General features: G+C 44.3%; 1 protein-coding gene across 4 annotated transcripts in view; it reads right to left on the reverse strand.

Annotated features, from left to right (window-relative positions):
* Positions 1 to 483: 483 nt before the first annotated feature.
* Sec24b (Sec24 related gene family, member B (S. cerevisiae)) overlaps positions 484 to 27,749 on the reverse strand; it is a 78,841-nt gene continuing 51,575 nt past the window's right edge. For 3 of the 4 annotated variants that reach the window (XM_006502468.4, XM_006502469.4, XM_006502467.4), the window contains 19 exons: positions 27,387 to 27,619; positions 25,136 to 25,320; positions 22,719 to 22,821; positions 20,665 to 20,791; positions 20,030 to 20,139; positions 17,237 to 17,349; positions 14,406 to 14,524; positions 14,066 to 14,121; positions 13,639 to 13,845; positions 11,994 to 12,117; positions 11,455 to 11,613; positions 10,700 to 10,873; positions 9,056 to 9,166; positions 8,020 to 8,195; positions 7,374 to 7,511; positions 6,621 to 6,725; positions 5,412 to 5,504; positions 1,892 to 1,995; positions 489 to 1,731 (listed from right to left, as the gene is read on the reverse strand). In XM_006502468.4, the coding sequence (XP_006502531.1) occupies positions 1,617 to 1,731; positions 1,892 to 1,995; positions 5,412 to 5,504; positions 6,621 to 6,725; positions 7,374 to 7,511; positions 8,020 to 8,195; positions 9,056 to 9,166; positions 10,700 to 10,873; positions 11,455 to 11,613; positions 11,994 to 12,117; positions 13,639 to 13,845; positions 14,066 to 14,121; positions 14,406 to 14,524; positions 17,237 to 17,349; positions 20,030 to 20,139; positions 20,665 to 20,791; positions 22,719 to 22,821; positions 25,136 to 25,320; positions 27,387 to 27,619 (2,552 nt within the window). In that variant the 3' untranslated portion in view covers positions 489 to 1,616. Of the gene's footprint in view, positions 1,732 to 1,891; positions 1,996 to 5,411; positions 5,505 to 6,620; positions 6,726 to 7,373; positions 7,512 to 8,019; positions 8,196 to 9,055; positions 9,167 to 10,699; positions 10,874 to 11,454; positions 11,614 to 11,993; positions 12,118 to 13,638; positions 13,846 to 14,065; positions 14,122 to 14,405; positions 14,525 to 17,236; positions 17,350 to 20,029; positions 20,140 to 20,664; positions 20,792 to 22,718; positions 22,822 to 25,135; positions 25,321 to 27,386; positions 27,620 to 27,749 lie in introns of all 4 variants that reach the window. The other variant, NM_207209.3, reaches the window with a different exon arrangement.

A 27,749-nucleotide genomic window follows, 5' to 3' on the forward strand; every position in this document is an offset into this window, starting at 1 on the left:
GATACAGAGAGAAACAGTCAAGTGGGGGCCGGGGGTGGAGAGAACATTTGGTTTTCATTACAGCTCTGCCACTAATTAGTGTGAGTCACTTAAACTCACTTCCATCAGGGGAAGGGGGAGAGTGCTTTTATCTCTCTCTAAAGAAAAGAGGGAACTCCAGGGTGCTGTCTCTGGGGGCTCTGGCTATTCTCAGAGAGGAAAGGCCCATGTCTACACTCAAGTGTGCATCAGCTGATTCATCAAAGCACAGCCGCTGCCAAGGAAGCGCCTTCATCTCTCCAGGAGCCCCCTCTTCTTAGTCAGCGGCGCCTTCTGTGTCCAAACACCAGGACCACAACACAGTAAATTTTGTTCTGGAAAAAATGGAGAAAAGGGATGCAAAGCCTGAAATCAACAAAAGCCACGCGTGCCAAGAGCCTTGGTGTCCCCACCATCTACCAACAGGGACTCTCACAGAACATGAAATAAAATTGCACTCCACAATGCAATGGATCATCACCAATCTTTATAGTAAACAGCCTGCTGGGAACGACAGAATTCCTGATCAGAACAAAAATCTCTCAGAGTTCAATATGATAATCATCAAGTCAATTAAAAAGGAAAGTCACATGTTTTTAAAAAAATTCTCATTACAAATAGGTAGGAAAAAAATCCTTAATTTAAATGAGATTTAAGATTATCCTTAGTCATTAAATGTATTCTGAAAATAACATCATGTTTTTAGAATACAAACAGTAATTACTTGAAGTATCCACAAACTAATGACAGTGTATTCATTCACTAATGAATGAGACTTGGTATTGCATCTTCTCCAAGCGGCAAATTTAAGATTCCTACTGTTTAAAAAATATCACCAATACCACCAAAACCAAAAAACTTCTACAAACAAACAAACCACCAAACCAACTGTCAAGCAAAATATTTTTAATTAGTAGGCTGATCATAAATAAATCCACATAAAAGATTTAACAGAATTACAAAGTCTCATGTTTCTTTTGTGGACTCAATTCATAATATGCATTAGTCAACCTCATTCCCTCACTGTGACAGAGTTGTCAGCCAACATTGCAGCACAGTTGAAGCAATTCATCTTCTTAGTTACAGCTTACATTTTCTTTACAAATGTAACACTTATGTACAGTATATATATTTTTCTATAGTCCGTGTAATGAAGCTCTATTGTCCTTACAGGGAAATGTTGAATTCATTTCATGAACATGAGTCGTTCCTGTTAAGAAGTAATTCATACAAGCGAGTACCACAGTGCCGCTGCCCTTCGGCATCTCTCATCAGAGTTCAAGTCCAGAATGCTAACTGTACGATGACTCTATCTAGTTCCAGAGCATGACATGTCATTCCGTGGTCCTCAGGTCTGCTGGCTGGCAGAGGGGCACCGCACTGCTGCTCTCCTGAGAGGACGCAAAAACCGACTCTGTCTGCTGCCTCAGCGTCCTTGGAGGGGCTCTGCTGTGTCTTGTTCTCTCTTCCCCTTAATCTCTGGCCCAAGCCTCAGAGTGATGTGCATCGTTCTTCTAGCAGCAAACACCTCGTGTCCAGTCCCCTGTGTGCTTCTCCGATGGCTGCGGAGCTGCTCAGCTGACCCGGCTCTGCTGATGTCACTTACAAACCTGCTGTTGGATGTGAATCAGAAACTCATAGTAGGAGAGTGCGGCTTCCGTGCGGTCTTCAAGCAAATGCTGGAAAAAGTCTGTTTTGGCAGGGCTCTCATCTCTGAAAGGCAGAAAACACCATGTATCTAATATATATATTATTACAAAGAAAAACTACCCATTGCGGACATCACTACTCCACGGACTTGAGGAAAACCCTGAGATGTGCTTCGAGGAGAAGCACAGAAGAGCGGCATGGCTGGAGGTTCTGGAAGACTTACTTTACCAAGTGAAGGACAGGGCTTAACGGTCGGCTGTCCCTGAGCCAAGTCACAAAGGATCTAGTTCTTTCTGATGGAAGTGTGTCTAGCTCTGGAAGATGTGTCTGGTAAAAGAAACGTAATTAGAAAACACAAACACATGGGAACCCCAAGCATACCCTTCCCTCTTCAGGCTACATTCCTTTTAGAAAACAGAACAGAACAGTATTTAATCCTGCAAGCATGCACGTACATACACAATTTCCATGAATACATTCACAATGAACAGCGTTTGGGAGAGATAATTTACTGTATCATACATCATACACTGTGTGATTTAATTAGAACAGCTATCCTCAACTGGCTCACTTTCTCCTTCTCCCTCTCTCTTGGTTTTTTGAGACAGGGTTTCTCTGTATAGCCCTGGCTGTCCTGGAACTCACTTTGTAGACCAGGCTGGCCTCAAACTCAGAAATCCGCCTGCCTCTGCCTCCCGAGTGCTGGGATTAAAGGCATGCGCCACCACTTCCTGGCTCTCAACTGGCTCTCTTAAGAAGTCTTAGAACACTTGGGAGGCAGAGGCAGGCGAATTTCTGAGTTCGAGGCCAGCCTGGACTACAGAGTGAGTTCCAGGACAGCCAGAGCTACACAGAGAAACCCTGTCTCGAAAAACCAAAAGAAAAAGAAAAAAGAAAAAAGAAAAGTCTTAGAAACCTTTCCCATGTCATAGATACCAGGGTAGCAATGGAACTGTGTCTCTCAGGGCCGCCAACTACAAGCCTGCACTCTGCCCATGACCGCATGAGGGGAACTTCAGCTGTAGAGAAGTGTGCTTCCTGGTAAGTATATGGCTATTTACATGACTACTGTACTGTGTTAGACAGCCCAGCAAAGCCTACACAGACTGGGGGGACTCTGACAACTTCCCGTTTCTTCTAATGCAATACTCAAGTGAAGGCCGCCACTAAGCTCCTACCTCACCCTAAAACCACACAGAACTTAAGGGAAAAAGTCACATTCCAAGAATTTCATTTTTCTTTGATTTTAAAAGATTTACTTATTTGGGGCGGGGGTGAGGTGGAGGCTGGAGAGATGGCTCAGTGGTTAAGAGCACTGGCTCTTCCAGGGGACCCAGATTCAATTCCCAGCAGCCATTTGGCAGTTTACAATTGTCTAGCACACAAGTCCTAGGTGATCCAACACCCTGTTCTGGTCTCTGTGGGCACCAGGCAGACTTACCCATAGGTAGCCATACACAGAGACAAAACACTCACAACATAAAATCAATAAATTAATTTAAAAAGGAAAAGTTTCCTCCTTGTGCCTAGCAGGAAAAAAAGGATTTACGTATGTGTATGGGCATTTTCCCTGCATGCACATGTGTGCACCATGTGCGTGCAGTACACTGAGGCCAGGAGAGGGCGCTGGATCCCTTGGAACTGGAGTTACAGATGGTTGTGAGCTGCTGTGTGGGTGCTGAGATCAACCTGGGTCCTCTGGAAGAGCAGCGAGTTCTCAGCCACCCTATCTCTTTAGGCCCCATCTTGGAACTGTTGAATTATCATTTAATTCATGTCAATAACTTACATTTTTTAAAAATAAGATTTCCAGAAGTATTTTTTTGTAGTTGTTTTTGAAACAGTCTTAGTGTATAGCTCTAGCTGGCCTGAAACTCACTATAGCGACTGGGCTTGCACTGAGCTTGCAGGTCTGCCTGTTTCCACCTCTCAGGGGCTGGGGTTAAAGGTCTCCACCATTGCCACGGACATTTATTTACTTATTTGGTTGTTTTTTGTTTTTTGTTTTTGTAGTCAGGATGTAGTTGGGTTGGCCTTAACCCCCTGATCTTCCTTCACCGATCTCTCAAATGCTGGGATTATAGATGGAGGTTACCACGCCTGGCTCAGAGAGACCTCCATGTTCAACACTCAGTACTGGGAGCCACATTCCTAGAGAATCACCACCATGTATCAGCACCCGTGAGCCTAGTTCCTTTTTTTTTTTTTTTTTTTTTTTTTTGGTTTTTTTCGAGACAGGGTTTCTCTGTATAGCCCTGGCTGTCCTGGAGCTCACTTTGTAGACCAGGCTGGCCTCGAACTCAGAAATCCGCCTGCCTCTGCCTCCCGAGTGCTGGGATTAAAGGCGTGCGCCACCACCGCCCGGCTGTGAGCCTAGTTCCTAACGACCCCAATGCCTTAACTCACGGCTGGTCGCAAGGAAAACAACCCACTCTGTAAACCTTGTGGGGCACACTAGTGAGATGCCCACTCTACAGCCCTGTACCCTGTTAAGATGGCTCGAGACAAGACCAAGTATTTCCCCTTAATTTCTACACAATCCCACCCCTCGGTCATCCCATCCTCCCTCTGGGGACTTGCCTACTGGCTGCCTCTGAAGCATATTTTAATGAATCCTTTCTCTGTTCATGTACCCAATGAATAACATTTACAGTCACATCAGCAGCCTTCTAGATTCTGTCTCAGAGATGGCAGAAAGGCCAAGTAGTGTGGAACTCCATTAATATGGCTTATCGAGAATAGATAAAATCATAACTAAACAGTAGACTGAGCATTGCCATGGAGGGGAGGGTAACTGGACAGAAGGTTTTCTTTCTAAGTATGATGGAAATGTTTACAATTGGACAGTGCTGCCGGAGAGGCAGGATGAAAGACAGCCCTGGGAAGACAGGGCCCTGGAGCCCGGGGCATGGCTTCTGTAGCTGGAGTCAAGATGCTCACCACAAACCAACAAAGCCTGCAGAGGAGACAGGGCTAGGCACTGTGGCTGACTCCATAATCCTCAGCTCAGGAGGCTGCAGATTCAAGGGCAGGCTGCAGTATGCAGTGAGTTCCAGGACAGCAGAACTACACGCAGAGACCCTGTCTCAACAACAACAACAACAACGACAACCCCCCCCCCAAACAAAACAAAAACCAACAAAACAAAAAGATCACCTCAGATACCTACACACCAAATATTCCAGGTAACCTTACAAAATGTTTATAATCAACAACAACAACAAACCTACATGCACATCTGTAAATAAGATAAAACGTAGTGAGGAAACTGTTGACACAGAGTTGCTTCCTCCAGGCCTAACATTCAGATCGACCATTCCAACTCCATCACTGAGGAGAGAGGACACTGGTGTGCAGAGATGCAAACAGAGCAAGTGGAACAGCACACTGGCAGGTCAGGTCTGTGAATACGAGGAGTCTGCTAACACTCCCTCACCCGGGTTCCATCCACCAGTCTCGCCTGCCTCCCACCTGTACGTAGGCACTGAAGAATGTAAGAGGCGGGCTCACTGAAGGGAATTCCACGGTTAAGTGTCCTTCAGGGACGCCGCTGTTTTTGTGTCACCCACACTTGTGTAACCCCGCATGTATGTTCCTTACATAGGCTGAATAAATTCAGTGCTCGGGAGGCTGGCTGAAGGAAACGCTTGCTTTGTCTGTCGTCTTCAGTGTCCTATCCCAGGTCCACAGACATCTGCTTACCTCCCCCAGGAAAGTAGCGCAACACAACAAAGTGCACTGACCATTTTCTGTGGTATTGATGCAAAGTCAGGGTATCCAAGCACGTTCTCTATGAAGTTACTGTCACAGCCTTTGCCAACCCAAATGTAGAAAACCTGAAACATTAAAAGGGAGGGGGCAGAACAGGACATTCAACTCCCTAAGAGAAAACTCATCACAACTGATGGGGGGTTATCACACATATCATCATTACACTGTCTCACACAAAATCTAACGACCATAAAGGAGAAGAATCAAAAGCAGCTCCCATTGTCTTTGCTTAAATTTTAAGGCTTCTTGTAATATTTTACATTCTTCCTCATTTAAGGTTTATTTATTTAGGGGCTGGAGAGATTGCTTAGCGGTTAAGAGATTCTTAGCCCTTGCAGAGGGCCTAGGTCTGGTGTCAGCATCCACATGGTGGTTTACAAGCATTCCTCTCCAGCCCCAGGGAGCCAAAGCCCTCTTCTGGCCTTTCCAGGTGCCAGGCACCCATACGGTACATGGACAGATATGCAGGCAAAATACTCGTGGGCATAAAATGAAAAATTTAATACTTCATTTATAGTCTTTCTATGTGTGAGTATTTTGCCTATATGAATGTCTGTGTGCCTCTTCTGTCAGTGTCCCCAGGCAGATCTCTTCTGTCAGTGTCCCCAGGCAGATCTCCTGCAGCTGGAGTTACAGGCGGCTGTGCGCTGCCCCGTGGGTGCTGGCACCCGACTCAGTGAGCCGCTGTCTCTCCAGGCCTTCGTTTAGCTCCCAAAAGGAATGCACTGCTTTAACAAGATTTAATCCCTGGCCTTCCTTCCCATCCCCCTCAGCTCCCGAGTTCCGTGGTGTGTTCACTTGTCTTGACTACTGGATACCCCTGCCTCCACTCCTGAGCAATGGTGACTTCTCTGACCCTCTAGCCACCGGCAGAATTTCTAGCAATGGATATAAGTTGAACTACAAAAGAAATTCTGGAGCTGCATTTGAATGTTATGATTCTGATGGTAAGGTTCTGGGTGGTAGGAATTTCTTTTCTGACTATATCTAACTCTGATTATTTACTACTTTATGCTAATGTGCTGTCCTACTATGGGATCTAAAGTAAACTAAGCCCCTGTGCCAGACACAGACTCCTGTGTCACAGCTGACTATACCCCTGTCTGCTAGGTGACAACAGGGCCAGACTGGGAGCTTTGTCTGGCAGGCAGAGCAGAACCTTGGCTGGGAGTGATGCTTACTGAGCCGCAGTCCATGAGGAAAGCGCCTTCTCGGGTCAGCTTCTCTGCAGACAGCTTCTGAAGCGGTGGCTGAGGTACTACCCTGTCATTCACGTGGATGGCGCCCTGAAAAGAGAAGGGAGAACTCAGCCAGAGAGCAGATCTGCACTAACAACACTAAACTTCGATGCTTCCGTATCAGAGAATGAAAACCCTATTGACTGAGAACCATGGCTCCACAGTAGGAGAAAGAGGTTCAAATGGGTTCCCATTTGAAAGGTAAGAATGTCACCTGGATCCTTTGTCTCATTCAAGTCCCTTCTGAGGTCACTGTTAAAACCTACCACAGCTGACTGCTACTTTTTACAACATAATACTATGCATGGAATGAATATTAAGCCCAAAGAACACAGCCTGAAGACGAGGAAGAAAAGATACTACACAGCTGTGCATTTAATTAATTACTAGATAACAGACCTGGTTTACTGTGTAACTAATACTGCAATCTGGTCACATCACAAACTGCCAATAGCTACAAAATGTGAATGGGGATCACTCGGTAACTTAGCTTTGAATCAAATATTAAAAGTAAGCCCATGCTGAGTTCCTTCCCTCCCACAGGCTGACGGCATCTGAAGGTCCTCTCATGTACCTAGATCTCTAAGTCCCTATTTGAATGTTTATCTCCACAGATAAGAGCATGGAAGAACGAACCTACAAAGTTAGGAGTGACACCAAGACAAAAGCATCAACTGTGCTCGCTCACGTACACACCTCGTCTGTCAGCCTGTCTATCCTGTATAAGTTGGGATGAATCATTTTCATGAGATGCACAAGCGGCTGCGACTTCATCTGGCACATGGCATAGACACGGTCATCCAGGCGTGTGCTTGTCCCTGTTCTAAATGCTTTCTGCAAGGAAGGAGACACGTGATCAGAGTGAAGCACACACGTACGAAGTGAAGAGCGAGTCACACAGTCACTGGAAAGCTAGTCTTCAAGTCCACCCTGGATTTCAAGACTCAGCTGATATTTAATAGGTAAGAAAGTAAATTAGTTTCTCTCAACTATCCTGTTCTTGCGGGAAAAACAGGAACAATCTTCAGGTTGTTGTATCTCACAATGCCGTTAACAGAATACAACACTGGACAGAAACACAGTCAGTAAACCTTAGACCTTTCCCTTAGCAGAGAAGGGCTGGCTTTGACCACGTCATAATTCAAACTTTTCATTCAAATGAAGGACGAAGGACATATGCTGACAGGGGTCAGGGTTGCCTCTGAGCACCTCCATATCCCACATTTTCCCCCAGTCTTCAAAAGTCTTTAACCGCCAAAGTACATAATCCTCTAGCTAAGAGAGCAGAGAAAGGGGAGGGAAGAAGGGGGAGAGAGGGAGAGGGAGAGAACGAACGAACTACCTGTTTAAGAAGTGCCAAAACATAGAGTGGGAGCAGCTTAAGTGAGCTTGGTGCTGTCAGGGTGGAGCGGGGCACACTTGCCACGGCGGAGCTGTAGGCAGACAGGGGATCCACCACAGCGTTCACCAGGGCATCCCTGGCATCCGACAGGCTCGATGACACTGAGCGGTCCACAGCTGCAAAGCAACCAAAGCAAGAGTGTGCTCAGCCTCTGGGCTCCAGGGAGTGCTCTCTTGTGTGTGCTCATGTACGTGCACACACACGTGTGCAGAGTTCCTTCTACATGTTAAAATCCTGGAGGAGGTGCAGTGTGGATCAGTGACATAACCCTTGTGTCCTTGATTCAATTCCTAGTGCTGCCCAGTGAGGTGGGACGACCAGGTGTCTGTCAGCAATGCTATTATAATTCTGCATCAAGTTAGTAATAATGGCTGCTTTCTAGTGTATGAGAGAAATAGCAAGGTTCACTGCATGTTTATCCATGAAAGAAAACACATTAAGAACAAAACCCTCTGCAATATATTAATGCTGAAGGCTTCTTTAAGCTTCAGAGTGAAATATACTTTTCTGAGTGTAGTTCTACAGCAGCTACGTGCCAAATACAGCCCAATCACCAGGCAGTAAAGTTCTCTGTCCCTGTCTTGGCAATCTGTTCTCCATAAGTTTCCTTCTACTGAAGGTCATGCATTTGGAGTCACATTTGCATTTTCCTGTTCGCAGCTGAGCTGTATTCTACAGTGTGGATGTGTGGTCTACAGTGTGGACGTGTGGTCTACAGTGTGGACGTGGACAGTTTACATATTAGCTGAAGGGGATCCTGTATTTTACAAACCACAATCCCCCAATAGATTTAATCTAGGAACTAATTTTTAAATGTAAGAACAGTCTAATTCATCCTGTAATAGATAAAAATGCATTGAAATTTTTTTTAATTGAGGGATTTCTATAGTTTTTTTTTTAAAAAAGAAAAGTAGAAAGTCCCCAGCTTGGTTTTAGGTTAGGTTAGGCATTTCCCGTGTTATCATATGCTACTCACCCATGTTGGCGAGAAGGCAGACAGCGGCTTGCACATCCACTCCTGCATAAACGTCAGCGAGGGAACTTACGACTGGCAAGCACAGTGTATGCACTCGAATTCTCCGCTCGCCTAAACAAAGTGAAGCACAGCGGTCAAGCACACGAGGCTAAGAGAGAGCAAGCATCACCAGCTCACTCGCACGGCTGTTCTGGCACCAGCACCAACACGCTAGAATAGAAAGAGCTGTCTTCAATACTCTTTGAGCGCCTTCTTTTATTGGTTTTTGGTGCTAGGAACTGCTGGGCAAGCACTATAGCACTGAGCAACACCCCCAGTCTAATTAGCATGCTTCAAATAAAATATTCCCCAGAGACTGGAAAGATGGCTCAGACGATAAGAACACTTGCTATTCTTGCAAAGGACCCAGGGTGAGTTTCCAGCACCAATATGGCAACTCACAACTGTCTGTAACTCCAGTCCTAGGAAATTAATGCACGCTTCTTGCGTCCACAGGCACCAGGCAAGCATATAGTGCTCGTATATACACACAGACAAGAAATTCACACATATAGGATAAAATAAATCTAAAAGAGATTCTCCAATCCTGTAAACTATGAACATATATCTTACACGGTAGTTTCTAGTTGGCTTTGATCTTTTACAAAGATTTTATTTGTAATAACTATATATATATGTATATATATATGTATGTATGTATACACACACATATGTATAAATATGTATATATGTGTGTGTGTGTACACATACACATATATACACACATACACGTGTGCATGTGCACACAGAGGCCAGAAGAGGGTGTTGGATCCGCTCTATGGGGTGTTGGGAACCACAGACAGCTGTGATCCGCTCTATGGGGTGTTGGGGACAGAACTCCAGCCTCTGGAAGCAGCAAGGGCTTTAAATGCTGAGCCACCTCTCCAGAGTTTCTAGTTTCACTGTAATGTTGTTCTAAATTATGCAATTATCCCAATGCAAAGGACGGCGGCCTCTGTGCTTGCGAGAAACATGATGATGAAAATTGAATTTTCTACCAACTAAGAAAATCTCACAGCTGGTAAAACAGCTCAGCAGGTAAAGACACTTGCTGTCAAGCCTGGGACCTGTGTCTGAGCCCTGAGAGTCACTTGTGAAAGGAAGAATTGATGCCTGCAAGTTGCCTTCTGACCTCCACGTGCACACTGTGGCATTCCTGCTCCTGAGTACACCACACAGAGTAACTAAACATAACAAAAATCCGTGTAAGTGCGCTGTAAACAAGGCTGGAGAGGTGGCTCGGTGGTTAAAAGTGATTCCAGCTCTTGCAGAGGACCTGGTGACTCCCAGCACCCATACGCTGGCTCACAAGCACTGGCAACTCTAGGACCAGGAGATGCAACCCTCTCTTTTGGGCCCCCCTTGAGTCTCTGTTTGCATGTGGTACACATAAACTCACTCGGGCATGCATACATAAGTAACAAATCTATTTTGAAGGTGTATTATGTAAGGATTCAAATGTGAGTTATGAAGAGAAAGAAACAACATACAGTCACCTACAACAAATGCCATCACCCTCACGGCACAACATGCTTTTCTCTCTACTAAAACGGAAGTGGAAAGAGGACCCATGGCCACAAGCCATGTCAGTTTGGAGAACATTACCTTTGCTAGATGTGTACAGCAGGGCTGTCTGAAAGCACACTAAGGCAGTATCTGTCAGGCTCTCTTCGATTGACAACTGTACTGCAAACCCAGCATCAGGATTGATGTTGGCAAGAGACAGTAAGTCGGTGGAGCGGACAAAGAAGTTCCCGTGGAAAGTGTGCATTGAGAGCCCTGAGGGGAAAGGGGATGGGCTTGAGACAGCACGAGCAACACCCTCCCCGCAGCCCGAGCCGCTGGCCGATGCTCTAACTAAACAAACCCACCCGTTCTCTAAAGGGAGCCTACGTAGTCCACCTATATTTATACCTAGACGTACCATCACAGTCTACATGCAAGTCTAGATCAGACATAAATATAATACACAAAACGAAGAAACCGAGGCTTCCCTATGTTGGGTGTAAAGTGAGAGATTAGAGCCCAGAGATTATTACCCCCAAACACTTGGTACCCCAAGGACACTATCAGCTAAACGTCAGCTAAGCCCTTTCCTGTTCTCCCCACTGTCACGTCACTCTCAAACAATTCGTCACGTGCTTTCCTCCTGCTTTTCTTCAATAAACCAAAATGTTGCTTTTATCCCCTTATTCTAGTTATTAAACGGAGGTGGTCAAAGATTACTCCTAACTGTATTTCAAACAGGGTTGCTGGATCGAACAGGAAGTCCTCTATGATAAACCATCGTCACCATGGGTCTGAGCATGCGTACTGACTGACACAGGAATGTAAGGAACACACTTTTCCCAGAGCCATACCTTTAGTGCATCTTATTCTCATAACAGCTTCAAATCCAATCTTCCTCGTGAGGTACCGTTTTAGGTCTTTTTGTAACTTTTCTGCTTGCGAAGGATTGTGGGTAGAGTGGAAAGATGGATAGTAGAATATGCACCCTGCAGAGTACTTGGACATGCAAGCTTTAGAGAGAAATACATCAAGTATTAGCTAGACAATTACGATAATTTACTTGCTTAACAGTAGTACAGATACCAAATTATGAAAAAAAATCTGTTATGAATAAGCCCAACACAGACAGGAGCAGTTTAAACTGTAGCCTGAAACATTCATAAAATATGGCAAACACTGAAGTTCATTGCTGAATGGCTAAGGGCTACAAAGCAGAGTAAGAGCATTTTCTTCATGTTTACTGGCTTTAGAGTTCACTGGTAATCGTCACAAATATTGCCTATCTGATCCATCTGCCTGTCTCCCCCAGTACTAAGAATGCTTCCTGAAGAGCCCAGCTTTAATTACATGTAAGAATGTTTACGTAGGTAACATAACAACATTGTCTTACCCAGAGAAGCAAGGTCAGAATACTGTGAACTTAGAAGGAACAAATCCACTGCAGTTTGCTGCCCTGAGCAATCTAAAGCGAGCTTCTTATAAAAGTCGGTTGCAGGGCCAAGATGGTGCACCACCTAAGCCAGCAGATCATAAAGAGCCTTTGGTTATGCACACAGTATATGTCTCTCTGATAACAAGGAGGATATATACTTTATTCCATTATATACCAATATATACCAATAGCGTATGGGCCCAGATTTCTAAGAGTAATAAAACCCAGTGTTTATTAAAAAGGCATTACAAGGAACATGGGTCAGACCCAACACTTTGGAAACTGAGGCAGAAAGTAATGAGTGGGATTCTCACCACCTTCACCTCTAGAAGAAAAAACAAATGTTCATGGCTCACTGCCTTAGCTATTTTATATAAACTGAATGATCAATTCTCATAACACACAATCCATATGACTTTGAATATTTATCTTCCACAGATGAGAACACTGAGCCGACTGATAGCATCAGACTGATGAGAGTGAGTGCTAGTGACCATTGCCGTATCCTGTCACTCGACTGGTGGGGAAGGCTGAAGGCCTCCCTCCCAGCCCTGACAGTTACCTGAGGAACTCACGTCACTAAATTACACAGAGATCACAATCAAAAGGCCCAGGTTAACTGTCTGTGTGTGTGAAGACAAAGTACGTTTGTCCGTGTGTAAACTAAACAATAACACACACATGTGGTGCTGCTTACATTTTTCTGTTCCACCTAACTTTTACACAGGAATTGTTACCCCTGCAATCTAAGTTTACTCACAAGCACACTAAGCTATAATAGCTTAATTAAGTTTTCCACTTGTATCACAGAAATGACACTGGGTGTCAACTGGCCAAATCCCTCCAGAGCTCCTGGGGACTGGACCACCAACCAAAGAGTACGCATGGAGGGACCCCTGGCTCCAGTTGCATATGTGGCAGAGGATGGCCCTGTTGGACATCAGTGGGAAGAGAGGCCCTTGGGCCTGAGGGTGTTCAATGCCCAGTGTAGGGGAATGCCAGGGCAAGAAGACAGGAGTGGGTGGGTGGGTGGGGGAGCACCCTCATAGAGGCAGGGAGAGGGGGGACGCAATAGGGGGTTTCTAAAAGGGAGACCTGGAAATGGGAAAACATTTGAAATGTAAATAAAATATCCAATAAAAAATATATTAAAGAAAAAAAGAAAGAAAATAAATGACACTGGGGACAGAAAATCAAGCCACAGTTTGATCTCTAAAAAGCCATCCAACCTTTGACAAGACACTACTTTTTTTCATCTGTAAATAAAAGGATTAGGGTAGGTTTCTAAACACTAAAACAATAATTGATCTTGTTAGTGTGTGGGTATGAGTGCAAACGAGGCTAGAGGAGCTGCAGGTCTGCTGGTCAGATGGGTACCAGGGTACCACCACACCCAATGCTCATCACGTGCGCTCCTCAAATTTATGGCTGCTAACTGAGTAAGAAGAAGAATACACCTAACCCCCAAATAAAGGAAATGTGGCTTCAATTCTTCCTGGCTATTTATCACCGCCGATGAAGCAATGACGAGGACACAGATGACTTGACTTTGTGGGGAAAGAGAACGCCCGTGGTTATGATCCAAACACTCGACATACAATACCTTGGTACTCGACCTCTGATTCGGATCTTCTCTGGACTGCAGAAGTCCTGCCCCCAAGGAAGGTAACTGTGTCTGAAATACAGACACGCGGCCGCCCGTGGGAGACATGAGTTTGAAGGCAGCCTGAAGTGCAGGTCCAAGGGCACTGTGTGTTTCTCTGGTATTGATGAACATACTTGGTAATGCATTCAGTAAGTCTTTTATAAGCTGAGGAAAGAGTGGAGGGTGAATTACTGAGACAGCGGGACAGTTTTCTTCTCAAGCACACTCCAGGGTAAAGCACGGCAGCTGCGTCTCTGGGCTGTGAAGGAGGCTCACTAGATTCCTCCCTCCAGTGTCTCACGCACTGCACCAGGAAACCAAGCTTACTGCGAAACTGCTGAGGCAGTAAGTGTCTTGACATTTTGAGAAAACAAACTAATCTCACCTCTTTGCTTTCATACAGATTCACAAGCAGACTATCCGGCGTGGGCAGAAAAACATCTACAGGGACAAAAACACTCCATCAGCACACAGTCGGGAGAACATCAGAAAGTAGTGAGGGTTGGTTCTACAAAGACACTTGCCATGCATATTGGAATTCTGCCTTAGTAAATACATATACTCCATATGCTTCATATATACACATGCAATGCATGCGTGCGCATGCACGCACACACACGTAAAAAGTTAGAACCAAGCATTTCCAAGGTATACCAAATCATGCTCACAGCACATGACCCCACGGTAAAGTCCACAGCTACAGAGACTCCCCCGCTGCCGCTTACCGTCTATATCAGATACAATCAACATCTGCGGCTGGGATAACCCTTCTTGTAGATTGTAGAAGTGAATGGTGCTGTCAAAAGTCATGAATCCTATTCTTGTTCGTGAATCTCCAGGAAGCCTTGTGACAAAAATGACAACTTGAAATTCAAAGTGTCCAGTCACATTGTTTACAAAACAATGACACAGCACATTAGGCCGCAGAGTAGCTGCACATGACTTCATACAGGGGACAGGAATATGAACCACACACAGGAAAGTGACAGATTCAGTGTCTTGTTTTCAGGCAGGAACACTCACATTAATTTGGGCTCAGAAGGCGAACTAGCCTTCAGGGAAGAACAAACAGAACTCAAGTGCTTTCTAGAAGCTCAACATTGCATGCCGACTTTCTCCTAAGGCAGCGTTCTCAACCTCCCTAAGGCTGCACCCTTTAATACAGTTTCTCACATTATGGTGACCCCACCGTAAAATATTGTTGTTGCTGCTTTATAACTGTAATTTTGCCACTGTTATGAATTGTAATGTAAATATCTGATATGCAGGACATCTGATATGTGACCCCTGAGAAAGAGCCGTTTGACCCCACAAAGGGGTTGTACCCCACAGCGAGAGAACCACTGGCCTAAAGTGCTGGTTGTTTTGTTTTGAGACCTGGACTTTCGTCACTCTGGCTGGCCTTGAACTTGTGGCTCTGCTGACTCAGGTGCTGAATTATAAAATTACAGGAGTGAGGCACCACATCTTACCCTTACTCTTAAATAAAGATGTGCTCTTATTTTCTGTCTTAGTACCACACAGTAGTATAACACATTGCAAGTGCTGACTCCTGAAATGGATGACTAATCTGCATATTCAGACACAGTCTCCAGGGCAGGCAAACCCAGGGCTGAATGCACTCTCTGGGAAATACTTTTCAGGAAAAGGTTTTTCAGTAAAAACACTAACAACGTTGTTAGACTTTAAGGGGCGAATTTTAAACAAAAATTAGTTATGAACATCAAAATGATTATTATCAATCACCAGGAAGTTGTCTGTTAAAGAACTCAGTTTTCAAAACAATCCCACGGCCCCAAGAATGCAGCCCGCCTGCCACTCGCCCCTCAGTTTCCGTCATTACAGAAGTGCATCTCCAAGTGTGCCCGCCCAGCTGTGTTCATGTGGTTACATAGGGTATGATTTAGAATGCCTTAGGATATTTTTTTTTAATACAAATGATTCCAAGGGTTATTGATGGCTCAGTGGTTAAGAGCACTTGCTGTTCCTGGGGAGAACCCAAGTGTGGTTCCCTAAACTGATAGAGGCTGATAAGATCCTAACTCTAGTTCTGGGTATCCAATGCCCTCTCCTGCTCTCCCTGCATCCCAGGCACGCATGCAGTACACATCACTGAGCTATGCAAATCTTCAACAGCAGAACGTGTGCCAAAGCACAACCCTTCCTCCTGCTACGGATGACTGATGTGTTTGCTCAGATAGTCTCAAGGCCAGTCAAAAACACAGTATTCAGGGGCCGATACTGCTCAAGACTTGTCTCTAGAGATTAATATGCACTCCTTTGAGAAGTTCAGAAGTCTGATGGCATTAGTCAGCAACCAGAGTCAGACTCCTGACCTCCCCCACGTTCTCTCTTTTAGGAGCATCTGCAGAGCGCTGGACTTCAGGAAATGGGCTACTACAGCGCTGGATGTGCTTCCAGGCTAGCTCTGCCCTCACTCTCCCAGGGTCTATTTTCTGTTGGAACCAAGCAAAAATAACTCTTTCCCATTCTCAGTTTTGCCCTTTTAATTTTATGCCATCTAATCTATAAATAGTCACTTCTCACTGGAATAACCAGGGCCGTCTCCTCGTACTTTCCTGAGACTAATGGAGGACATGGATTGCTGGAGCAGGAGACACAGTGGGAACCTGCTCCACTACTCAAGTACCTCCAGGGGCCCTGAGCCCAGGGGGAACACAGACTCCTTCACATCTGCTGGCAGACAAGCAGGTGAGAGTTAAGACACTATATATACTCTGCTCCAATTTCCACGAGGCAGCAGCGTGTGGCTCATGCACGGGTGGGTATGCAGAGCTCACTCTCTGGCTTCCGAACGATTTCAGCACAAACTCAGCTCCTACCTCCCTCTCTTCAAACCAGTCTCTCACCATACAATACAGCTAGCTTGTGAAAAAATGCCTTGTACAGCCATAAACTATAGCTAGAGTCTATAGATATTTGTATTTTAAATGTCTGGAGATGCACCCACACTGTGGAATAAACAAAATCTAGCTAATTAATAGATACTGTCAACACCTGGCAAGAATACTTAACTCAATATTTTCAGGAACATCCTAGCCAGTCACCAACTCAGCAACAGCTGTGAAGGCCTGATCCTTTCATGCCAACCCCCTACTGCCCAGGCAGCCCAGCCGCTAGCCCCCCACTTACAGATCAGCTGTGATCTATAGATCTATAGGTCCATCAGCCCAGATGGGACTGAAACCACATGGCAGTGCCTGCTCTGATGTCACTCGACCTAACATCCCTCAGATTTAACCATCCTGGTGACAGTCTCATCACAACTCCTGACACAGTCTCTCTGGCTCAGTGCTCAGCTTAGCCAGTCAGAGGGATAGATAAAATTCAACAGCATTTATTATTTTGTGAATCAGATACCACGCCAGTTATTAAAACGTAACAACTCAAGAAACAGAATTCTTATTTTATAAAGTTAGGTAAATACAGCAGAATCTAACAAAATTTAGCAAAAAAAAAAAAAAAAAAATGTAAAAGACAACTTCAAATGTATGCACACGCTTATATGCCCACATATGAATAAAAAAATTCTTACTTGTCTAAGTTTTCTAATAAGGACTGGCATAAAACTGTCAAATACCCAGCTTCCACTGCGTTATGAGACACATCTAAAACAAACAAGTAGACCGCGGGCTGAGGAGGCCGGAGCTGTGGGGAAGGAAAACAGTTGGTTAGCAGCCGCACTTCCTTTAGGCCCTGGTCACTATCGTCACTGGGTCACTTACTGCACAAAACTACATGGAACCTAATGAGACCAGCATGGCCTTCGTTATTTCTCTTGTACATTTATGTGAGATTAGAACGAAAGGCAGTTGTAATGGCTAAGTATGCTAAGGGGTTTTGTTTTGTTTTGTTTTGTTTTTTAAGGAATCTTGATTAACGTGTCTTCTAAAGTAAAAACATGATGGGTTATTGTTATATAATGCTAACCTGTTTAAATATTTATTTATTCCTAAAAAATTTATACAATTTTAAAGGTTATTCACATTTTTTAAATTTATTTGATTTTATTTTGTGTGCTGGAGTGTTTTTGCCTACTTCTAAGTAAACAACTCTCATGCGGTGCCCTCAGAGGCTTGAAGAGGGCATCGGATCTCCGAGAGCTGGAGTTACAGACAGCTGTGAGTGGCCATATGGGTGCCGGGAACCAAACTCTGGTCCTCTGTAAAAGCAATAAATGCATTGACCCATTTCTCCAACCCCTAGAACTTTAATTTTTAAATTAACTTTTTACTTTTTGCTTTGTTAGGAATTAAATCTAAGGCTTTGCACATCCTAGACAGATTATTATCACTAAACTACATCTCCAGCTCCTAATTTAACTTTTTTTTATTTAAAAATAAAATATTGGTGGGCTGGAGAGATGGCTCAGCGGTTAAGAGCACAGACTGCTCTTCCGGAGGTCCTGAGTTCAAGTCCCAGCAACCACATGGTAGCTCATGGCCATCTGTAATGGGATCCTATGCCCTCTTCTGGTGCATCTGAAGACAGTGACAGTGTACTCACATATATAAAATAAATAAATACTTCTTTAAAACAAATTATTATTACTAAAAGATAAAATAAAACGCTGAGCCTAAAAGAGATGGCTCAGTGGTTCCAAGCACCCTCTTCTGGTCTCACTGCACATCCACCCCCTGCCCCAACACTAAAGTCTGACAATCTGCCATCAGTATCGGCTACTAGATAACCTGATGGTGAATCCCAAAGCTTACGGCTACATGTAAAGAAGGCTCCTATGATGGTAAACAGTATAACCATTCACAGTAAGTTCTCATCTATTAGAGAAACATGGTGACACATACAAGAGGAAAAGGATGCGGGTCTCAGATTACAAGACTTTATGTTTACAAACAAATCTGGGGGTAGTATATGTAAATGTGTGTATGTATATATGTATGAATGTGTGTCAATGTATGTGTATATATGAAAGTGCGTATGTGTGTAACTGTATATGAGAGTAAGTGCTAAGTGTGTATGTGTGAAAGTGTGTGACTGTTTGAGTGTGTGTGTCACTGATTTGTCGTGCTCTATCACTCTCTGTCCCTAAGCCTGGAGCGAGGCTGCTGGTCAGTGAGCCCAGTAGTTTTCCTATTTCCGGCTCTCCCTCCTCACTACCGAGAACTGCCGCCTGTAGGTTGTGCCCAGCTTTTATGTGGGTACCAGGAGCTGAATGCAGGTCTTCACGCTTGCGCAGTGAGCACTCTTACCCTGAGCTCGCTCTCCATCCTCCAGATTAGAATATATTCTAGCACAGGAAGGGGCAAGCGGACGAGGAGTGGGTGGACAGGATGTTAAACATATGTTTACTTCTGTTAATAATCTATACGCTCAAATTATGTACAGGAAGGCTTACTGAACTGAGTCACAGAAAGTAATACAAGGGCATAAAGAGCCTTTTCTCTCCCTTTTTTGTGAGGTCCCTTGTGCTGGGGAATTATACCCAGGACTTCACAAATGTGAGGCAAGAGCTTTACCACTGAGCAGGACTCGGTCCATAAAGGCTTCCTTAGAAATGTCACCCAGAGGTCATGAAATCATACAGCAAAGGTGACAGCTGATTGCACTGCACCTAGATTAAGATTCTAAGGACTCCAGAGCCGAGGGTACGCGAGTTCCAAGCTCTAGAGAGAACTTGGTGGAGTTGAGATAGAACCTGACATGAAAGCCACAGTTCAGTCGGCTAAGCTAATCAGCAACTCTACAAAAACGAACGAGGCAGCACCAAAAATCTACCAAGCCTCAGTTAGTTGTTCTGGCTACCTCTCTTCACTTGCAGCTCTTCAAATGGCCAGCAACCAGAGTAAAAATGAGTGATGGTGTGCGTGTGTGTGTGTGTTACTATTATTTTTAATAAAAATGAGAAAACAAAGATGAGCATTATGTAAACCTAAAATCTATTTTTAAATAGTTTGTAAAACCTAGTTTTCTAAGTAGAAAAGAACAGAACTTTATGACTGAAGTTAAGAACTGAACACGTCAGCCATCCATCTCACTATCTGCACTGGAGGAGTCGTTAAAGATGGTGATAATTTTAAGACTATTGTTTTGGGCAAAAATATACACTAGTTTTCTTCTATTTGGGTCACTTAACTGTACATGATAGAAGTATTTATATCCCAGCTCCGTACGTCATCACACTCAAGTGGCTATGGGTGCTTTTCGTTCATAAGCCATAGCTAACGTTTCTTAGCAAGCAGACCAAATCAGACAAACTCTCATATTAATATCTTACAAATGCAAACTTCAAAATTTGGATGAGAACTTACTTAAAAGAACTGACTCACTGAACTGTGTCCCACAGCCAACCGGGACACTGAATAGTTACCATGTAGTCTGAGGATGCGATGAACTCCACAGTAGAATTCTGGACTTCTGGCCGTTTATGAGGCTCTCCGTAAGACCGAGTCAGGGGGTTGTACAAAAACTCTTCTGGAACTACAGGAGATAAGAATCCAAGGCATATTTAGCAACACACTGGGAGTTGAACATCTTTATCACCAATATTTATGAAGATTACTAAAAAAGAAAACCCTTAACACTCTTAAAATAAAAGGTATTTTCTGAGAGAACCAGGCAGGACACAGGTTGCCTTTCTTCTTAGACTTGTATCTTAATAATAAACCTCACAGGACATGGGAGTGGGGGACCCAGAGAAGCAGAGCTGGGAAGCAGCTGTAACAGGAAGACCCAGGTGCCTGCATGTAAGCTCACAGAACCACCACTCAGCCGAGCGGCTGGGAGCACGGTCTACCTGAGAGCCCAGCCCAGCTTCCTCTCCATGTGCCTTGCCTTCCACTCCATCTTTTACTTTGCTGTCAGCCTCTCTGTGGTCAAGCATCTCTTCAGAGATCAGACCGAAGGCTTCTTGGCCTGTGTTGTCTCCATTAAATGTCATGAAAGCTGCTTTTAGGCAATGAGAGAGATGTCAGAAAAGACTTCATTTTAGAACCCGAAACTCACCATCATTAACTCTATAACACAGGTTGCATTTCCATCTTCGCTGATCAATGAAGGACACAAAAGGGTTGATGTACGTCCGACAGGACCGGCACCTCACGATGGTGTTTGAGGTTATCACTGGCAATTGCTACAAGACAAAGTAGAGACACTGCTGCAGCACAAAGACCCCAGGGCAATCAGGACACAAACACGCCCACTGCACGTACAAGACAATGGGTGTGCCATTCAACCTAGTGACGTGGGTGCTTAGCAAGAGGAGCAGCTATCACTCCCCACAGAGGTAAGCCACATAGTATAAACAGTCAGGAGCTGACCAAACGGCCTGGTGAGCTGAGAAAACAGCGTCAGGACTTCTCGGCCTGACTCGAGAAACAGCAAAGGATGGCACTCAGGTTGAAAGGAAGCTGTGCCCTCTGCAGCATGTCTGCCCCTGGGACCAGGCAGAGGAGGCTGCTGTCCAGCTGACTGTCATCCCACAGCAGCCGAGAACAGAAAACACACCCTACACTCAGTTTGGAAAAGAACTTTATAGTTGGTCAATTTAGAAACTATAAAACACATTAAAACGCCATATACTGTTCTATGCCCCTTAACCCATCCGTTACCATTTTACATGCTTCATTTGGGATTTAAAAATCAACACCAAATTTCTGTATTTAATGTCCTGCACTATTATCTTATCATAGAAACAGCCATATGTCACTTGTGAGGAACAAGTGGAAAATAAAATTAACTAAAAATGAAAAAAATTAAAGTGCACATAATTCTAGACCCCATAAGATGTCACTATTGACTCTCAGGTGCACATTCTAGAAGTGTCGTATGTGGGGTCTGTACTTAAAGAAAGACCCTTAGCAGCAGGCACAGTCACATCTGCCTATAACCCCAGCAGTCGGGGCAGAATCAGGTGGGTTTATGTGAGTTTATAATCAGTCTGGGCTACATAGTGAGACCCTGCCCCCCTCACCCCCAAAAAACAAAAACAAAAACACAAAAAGGAGAAAAACTCTCAGCTATGCATGGAAGAGTTAACTGTCTTAGTTTAATGATGAAGGTTATAATAGTGTTTAAATTGCATAGTATTCGTTAAATGACTAAATTCCCAGAACTGGCCATGTGTTATCATTATTTTCTATTCACTGATACTTTCCACCCAGCCTAACAGGTGGACCCGGAAAAAAAAAATGTGACAGAAAAATGCAGCTTAAGTACAAATGCCTCCCGCTAAATTCTTTTCTAAATTTAAATTTTTTATTTTTAATTTTTTTGGCTAAACAGGCTATTTTGTCAGCTACTGCTAACATTATCTACATGAAATGCCAAAAAAGATGTGCTAGAGTCTAGCAAAGTGGCTCTTAACTGAAAACACACTGGAGACGTAAGCAACTGCTGCCATTCAGCAGACTTGGCATTTGTAGACTTCCCCCTCGGTCACAAGGTTATTTAATTTCAATCAGGGAATTTCCCACTCTACCTGGACATAGCAGATTAACAAAAGACTCTTGAAGTTTGAGCATCGGCCCTAGTGGCAAACTCAGTTCAACGTGAGGCCCAGACTTTCTTACAGACGCCTCTACTAACTACACCCACAGGGGCTCACACGGACTGCTCCCCACACTGTGCTTAGTGCTCCATGTCAGTGAGGCAGCACACAGCTGTAGTTCACATCTGTCCCACTCGGGAGGAGACCCAGGCTGTGGCCAGCGCTCAATGGCACCCGGCACAAAGCAGCTACTCAGCGGACAAGTGTTGACTCAAATCTTACAGAAACAGTAACTGTTAAAAGAAAGGTATTACATTTATTTATTTCTGTTCTGCATGTTCCACGGGATGTGGGAATGTGTGGGGGTGTGCTAGCCATAGCCTGAACATGGAGGTCAGAGGGCAACTTCTGGGAGTTGGCTCTTTGCTTCCACCACGTGGGCCCTGGGGACCAATCACCAACCCAGAAATGATTATTGCAACTCTAATCAAAGACAAGCACCCTTAGGAAACAGAGTAATCTGGATACCTTACACATGTATCCGAACCTAAATACGTAAAATGTTCTTTACCGTCAGGTCTCTGAAGGGATGCAACAGCAATCCTAAAGGAAGCTTAGCTTTATTCAGTAAAGCCTGTGTCTGGGGGATACTGGTCAAGGTACATCGAAACGAGCTGAAAAGACACAAACATGCAGTATGTTAGTAGCCATGATAACCGTACCCTCAAAGAGCTGAGTGTCAACTACTTAGGCAGGTTACCACAGCTATTCGCAGAAAGGAAATTACTCAACCAGGCATGTACAAGACAGCTATCAAAAGACCAAGGACCCCACATTTCACTGTTGAAAAGTGCAACATACACTCTAAATGTAACAGTGAGCTCACTGGACGGCATAAGCAGGAGCTAGAGACACCACTGAAGGAGCCCTGTTCCCCACGCCGTCTCCAGCTTACCTCATCTTCCCCTCTGACCTCACTCTCACCACAAGACTCTCACCCAGCTGCCACTTCTTCAGGAGCCCTGGCCCTAAGCCCCACTATCTGAGCGGTGGCCTCTACCTGGGCTCTGAGGCACAGTCCTACTGGGCTCAGCAGCAAGGACAGGGAGCTGCAGCTGCAGGCTTGATCCCTGAACAGCTTGCTTGCTGCCTCACTACGCCCTGCAGGGCAGAAGCTTGGACCATTTTCCCAGGGGCACTGTGGGTGGTCTCTCCCCAGTCTCCTGACATCCATCCATCCTCCTTAGCAGCATGCAGGAAGTTCTTGGGTTCCACAGAGCTCTGGAGAGCTGTTTTGTGGGCTGCCTTACTCACAACTCAAGGCATCCAGGAACTGTTTACTGACTCAAGGATGGACCCTGTGTGGATGTGCTATTACCACAGGCTCCAGTGTTCTCATAATCTGAAAATATGAAGCCAAGAAGGCTCCACCCAAAATGTGTTGAGCGAATACAGGATGCTCAGGTTTCAGATGATGTAGTGTTTCAGGCTTCCCAGATAATGCCAACCAAAGCAGCCCAGGAGAACAACCCACAAGCTGCGAGCTTTAGAGAAAGGGTCTTCAGCCTGAATCCCTTACCTGATGGCACCACTGACACCTGAAGTGTCATAAGTCACACGCACCCAGAGCCACAGGGGAATATCTGGGTCTGCCCTGACCTAAACCCAGTACTAATGACTTGTTTTCATTTTAAAGAGAGCTGCTGTTAAAAATAGTAAATAAACAAAAATATATACATCATTCCCTCCTTATAAGATTTATGTATTCAGATGCTAAGTAGCCCGGGAAGACCTTTAACTGGAAATCATCCCGAGTCAGCGTTCTAAGTACCCACTGCAGCCTGGCAAGACCTCACACATACACACACACTACACTCACTCCCTAGAAAATGTGCAGCCACTCATTAATGCAAGGTCATAATCAACCCAACAGCCTAGAACTGGGGCAGGCAGCTGCTTTTAGCCTGCAATTCTCAGTGTGCTATGTTTTTATGGAAATCACTGTAGCCTCATTCAGCAGTCACAGGTCAGCGTGGTAGAGAAGGACACTGTTTAATTCTATGTAACATTCCCCGTCTCCTTCAACTACTGAGAAAAATGGCGGAAAGCCACGGCCTTGCTCTGAGGAGGACGGACTCTGGTGTGAGGAAGATGATGCTCTCTGACATTTCAGGTCTACGATGTGCAGAGAGGAAACCGGAGGAGCAGGTAAAACAGCAGTGAACAGCCTGGGCGGCCCTGGGCCGTAAGGATGGAGCCCACCGACCAACACAGAAGGCAGGCATGGAGACACCAGCTACACCTCTCCAGGAGGTAAGGACGTGCTCAGTGAAGGAAGTGCCTGTGTGAATTCATGATGCTCCAATAAGCTGGGGCTTCCATATGGACTAAGAAAAACTATCTAAACCTATTCTTGGGATAACATTAGTTAAATTTACGTCACTTTCAAGAAGGGCCAAAGAAAGAATTTTCCAAAGACTATGTTACTTAAAGAGTGTCAGGGTTTCTGGGGAGATGGCTCAGCAATAAGACAGCTTGCTATGCAAGTATGAGGAGCGGAGTTCAAGTCCTCAGTCGCCATGTAAAAGAGCAGGAGTGGCCTCGTGTGCCTGCTGTGGGAAGCGGAGGCAGGGGAACTGCTGAGGTGCTGAGTGCCAGCTCACTCTACGTTTAGTGCCTGGCTGTCTCCAAGGACTACAGCAACGTGACAGAGCAGGGTGCCTAATGTGTGTCTGTGGTACCACCACCACCCCGACACATACACAGTGTGCCACATATACACACACCACAACCCAAACACATATACAGTGCACCACATACACACACAATCAAACAGAGGAAAGCTTACATGCACTTCATACAAACCGAAACAGAAAAGCCCATATGCCCCAAGCTTCCCATCAAGGGACCACCAGCAAGCACACTGCCTGATGGCTGTTTTCATCCGAGCTCTCACTGTCAAGATGCTGTAAAGTAAAGAGTACCTACTCTGGACTACAGTTTAACTTGCTGAGTTCTGCACTCAGGTTAGGTACAGGAGCCCAAATAGGAGTTGGAGGTAAAATATTTTTCTCCTGGGTGAGGTTGACAGGTCTTAGGCTTTCTGGCTGTGGAGAACTCTGCAGGCTTAGTCCTCCGAGACCTGAGGACAGCTGGTTCACACCTGGGTAATGCTGAGAGAGAAATTCAAGGCAAAAGGAACATTTTTACAAGTATGAAAAAAGTTTCTGGATACCAGATTTTAATGCAAAGAAAATTCAAGATTTTGAGAAAATTTGTATCTGGGAGTCGTACTTAGCAAAACAGTCAATTTAAAGCATAAACATTTCAAAGCAAAAACAATTTTGTTCATAATGTTATTCTGTTCAACATCAAAAAACTAGAGCTTACATTTAATAGGGCTGAGAAACGTTGAAGCATTTCAGGTTCCATAAGTTTTCAGGGTAAGCTGATCCCTTAGAGCAGTGGTTCTCAACCTCTAATGTGTGGCCCTCTAATACAGCTCCTTATGCTGTGGTGACCCAACCATAACATTATTTCTGTTGCTACTTCAGAACTGAAATTTTGCTACTGTTATGGACCATAATGTGTAAACATCTGAAGTGGCCCTGTGAAAGAAAGGGTTGTTCAACCTCAAAGGTAGCAACCCATAGGTTAACACCCGCTGCCTTAGGACGCGCCCGTGTCTAGAGGTCTCCTCTGCTGCTTTCTGTTCCTGTACTATGCTTGTAGTATAACTATGAGGTCACAGCTTTTTATTCACTCAAAATAATTTAATCAATTACTGTCATACTTTAAAACTACTCAAGCTTTGAGCTAAGTAAGTCAAAACTGACCAAAATAGTACCTATATTTATGCTTCCTTTAAGACTATTTTCATGACCAGTTTTCTTTATGAATGTTCCCTCAAAATACAAACTACTGTATTTACACAACAACAAAAATATCCCGATGATACAAAAAAGCAATCCTTACAGTTCAAGAAACCAAACCACGTTCTAGTTAGGTTTGAACTAATTTTACTGACAGTTGCGATACATATCTAAGGACAAAGATTATGACTAGACAAATCTTTTATGTAATATGTGATTCATACTGAAATGGCTTTTCTGTATTTTCTCATTACTTTTGTAAACTTTAAATTTAGATTTCATCTTATGTATAAATAGTTTGTGTGCATGTATGTCTATATACCACTTGTGTGCTTGGTGCCTTCAGAGACCAGAGGAGGGCATTAGATTCCCTGGGGCTGGAGCTGTGTCCCACAGTGTAAGTGCTGGGAATTGAACCCAGGTTCTCTGTAAGAACAGCCAGTGCTCATAACCACTAAACTGTCTCTCTAGCACTAACAACACAAATCTTACATTTAACAATTTTACACTCATAATAAAAGTTGATATAATTTTGAAATTATTTAAATATATTAGATGTATACTGAGTATAGTCTATATTCTATTTTGTAAGCTACAAATGATAGATTCAATCAACTATGGGCCAAAAATTGTTTTATTTTGATATGAAAATGTTACAAAAGCATACAGGGATCTCTCACCTCATATTTTACCTCTAGTCAACATTTTAAGTCAGTTTCCCATTTCTTTTGTTGTTATTTATATTATAAACTTAGACATACACATGACTCCAACCACAAACTTTTTAACAGAAAAAGGGAAAAAAATAAATAAATAAAGGATACGCTGTGTGTCTATATATATATAGTTATCTCCCATATTCTTTAGTACAGGGTCCAAGGTTCACTATATGAATGCACTAATTCTAACTAGTACATAAAGAATCATAACTCCAAGTAAAGAACAGAGGCTAAGATAAATACTAAATTACATTCTCTTATTTTTCTGAGGTAACTGTCAGCTCAGCACTAGAACCATCCTAAGTTCTATTCCGGGTTAGAGAAGTGGCTCTCTCAGGGGACCGAGTTCCCACCCCAGGATTCAGACGGGGACGCTCGAGACTGCCTGCCTTCTGTTCCAGCTCAGCAAGCTCTGGGCTCTGTAGTCATCAGCACATACATGGCAGACACAGACACACGTGTAAACGTTAGCTTTAAATCACCATTTAATTTCCTGATTATAAACACCTGGACAAAGCCTGCAAACCCCTAAAGAAACCCAAGCTACTCACTTTTCATCCAGACTCTACCTCTTTAAATCCAGATCATCAGAGACGTGCTCCAATGGATCCAAACTTTATCGACTTACAAACACGACTGGATACACACCTGAGGATATCCAGTGTACGCTGGGCCGCTGGGATGTGCTGCGGGCATGGGTGGTGGTGCTGCGTTCTGATAGGCAGGCTGCAGAGCTGGGTAGCCATAGCCAAAAGGCTTTGCCACCTTGGCTGGCTGAGCTGCAGGGGGAGTGGGGGCTGCAGACAGAGCCTGGGCGAGGGTGGGACTGGGTTCCAGGGCATGGTCAGGAACAGGGCTGCTTGCTGAAGAAGAATGCATATCTACAAAGAAATAATTAGGTGTTCACAACCGCAAATCCGGTTGGTAAGCAATAACCTTTGGCGTTCTTTTCTGAATGTTTTACTGTGACAAATGCAGAACACATCAATTAGAAAGAGAAGATCTCGACAA

This window comes from Mus musculus, chromosome 3 (assembly GCF_000001635.26).
Source record: "Mus musculus strain C57BL/6J chromosome 3, GRCm38.p6 C57BL/6J".
In the NCBI taxonomy this organism is placed as follows: Eukaryota; Metazoa; Chordata; class Mammalia; order Rodentia; family Muridae; genus Mus; species Mus musculus.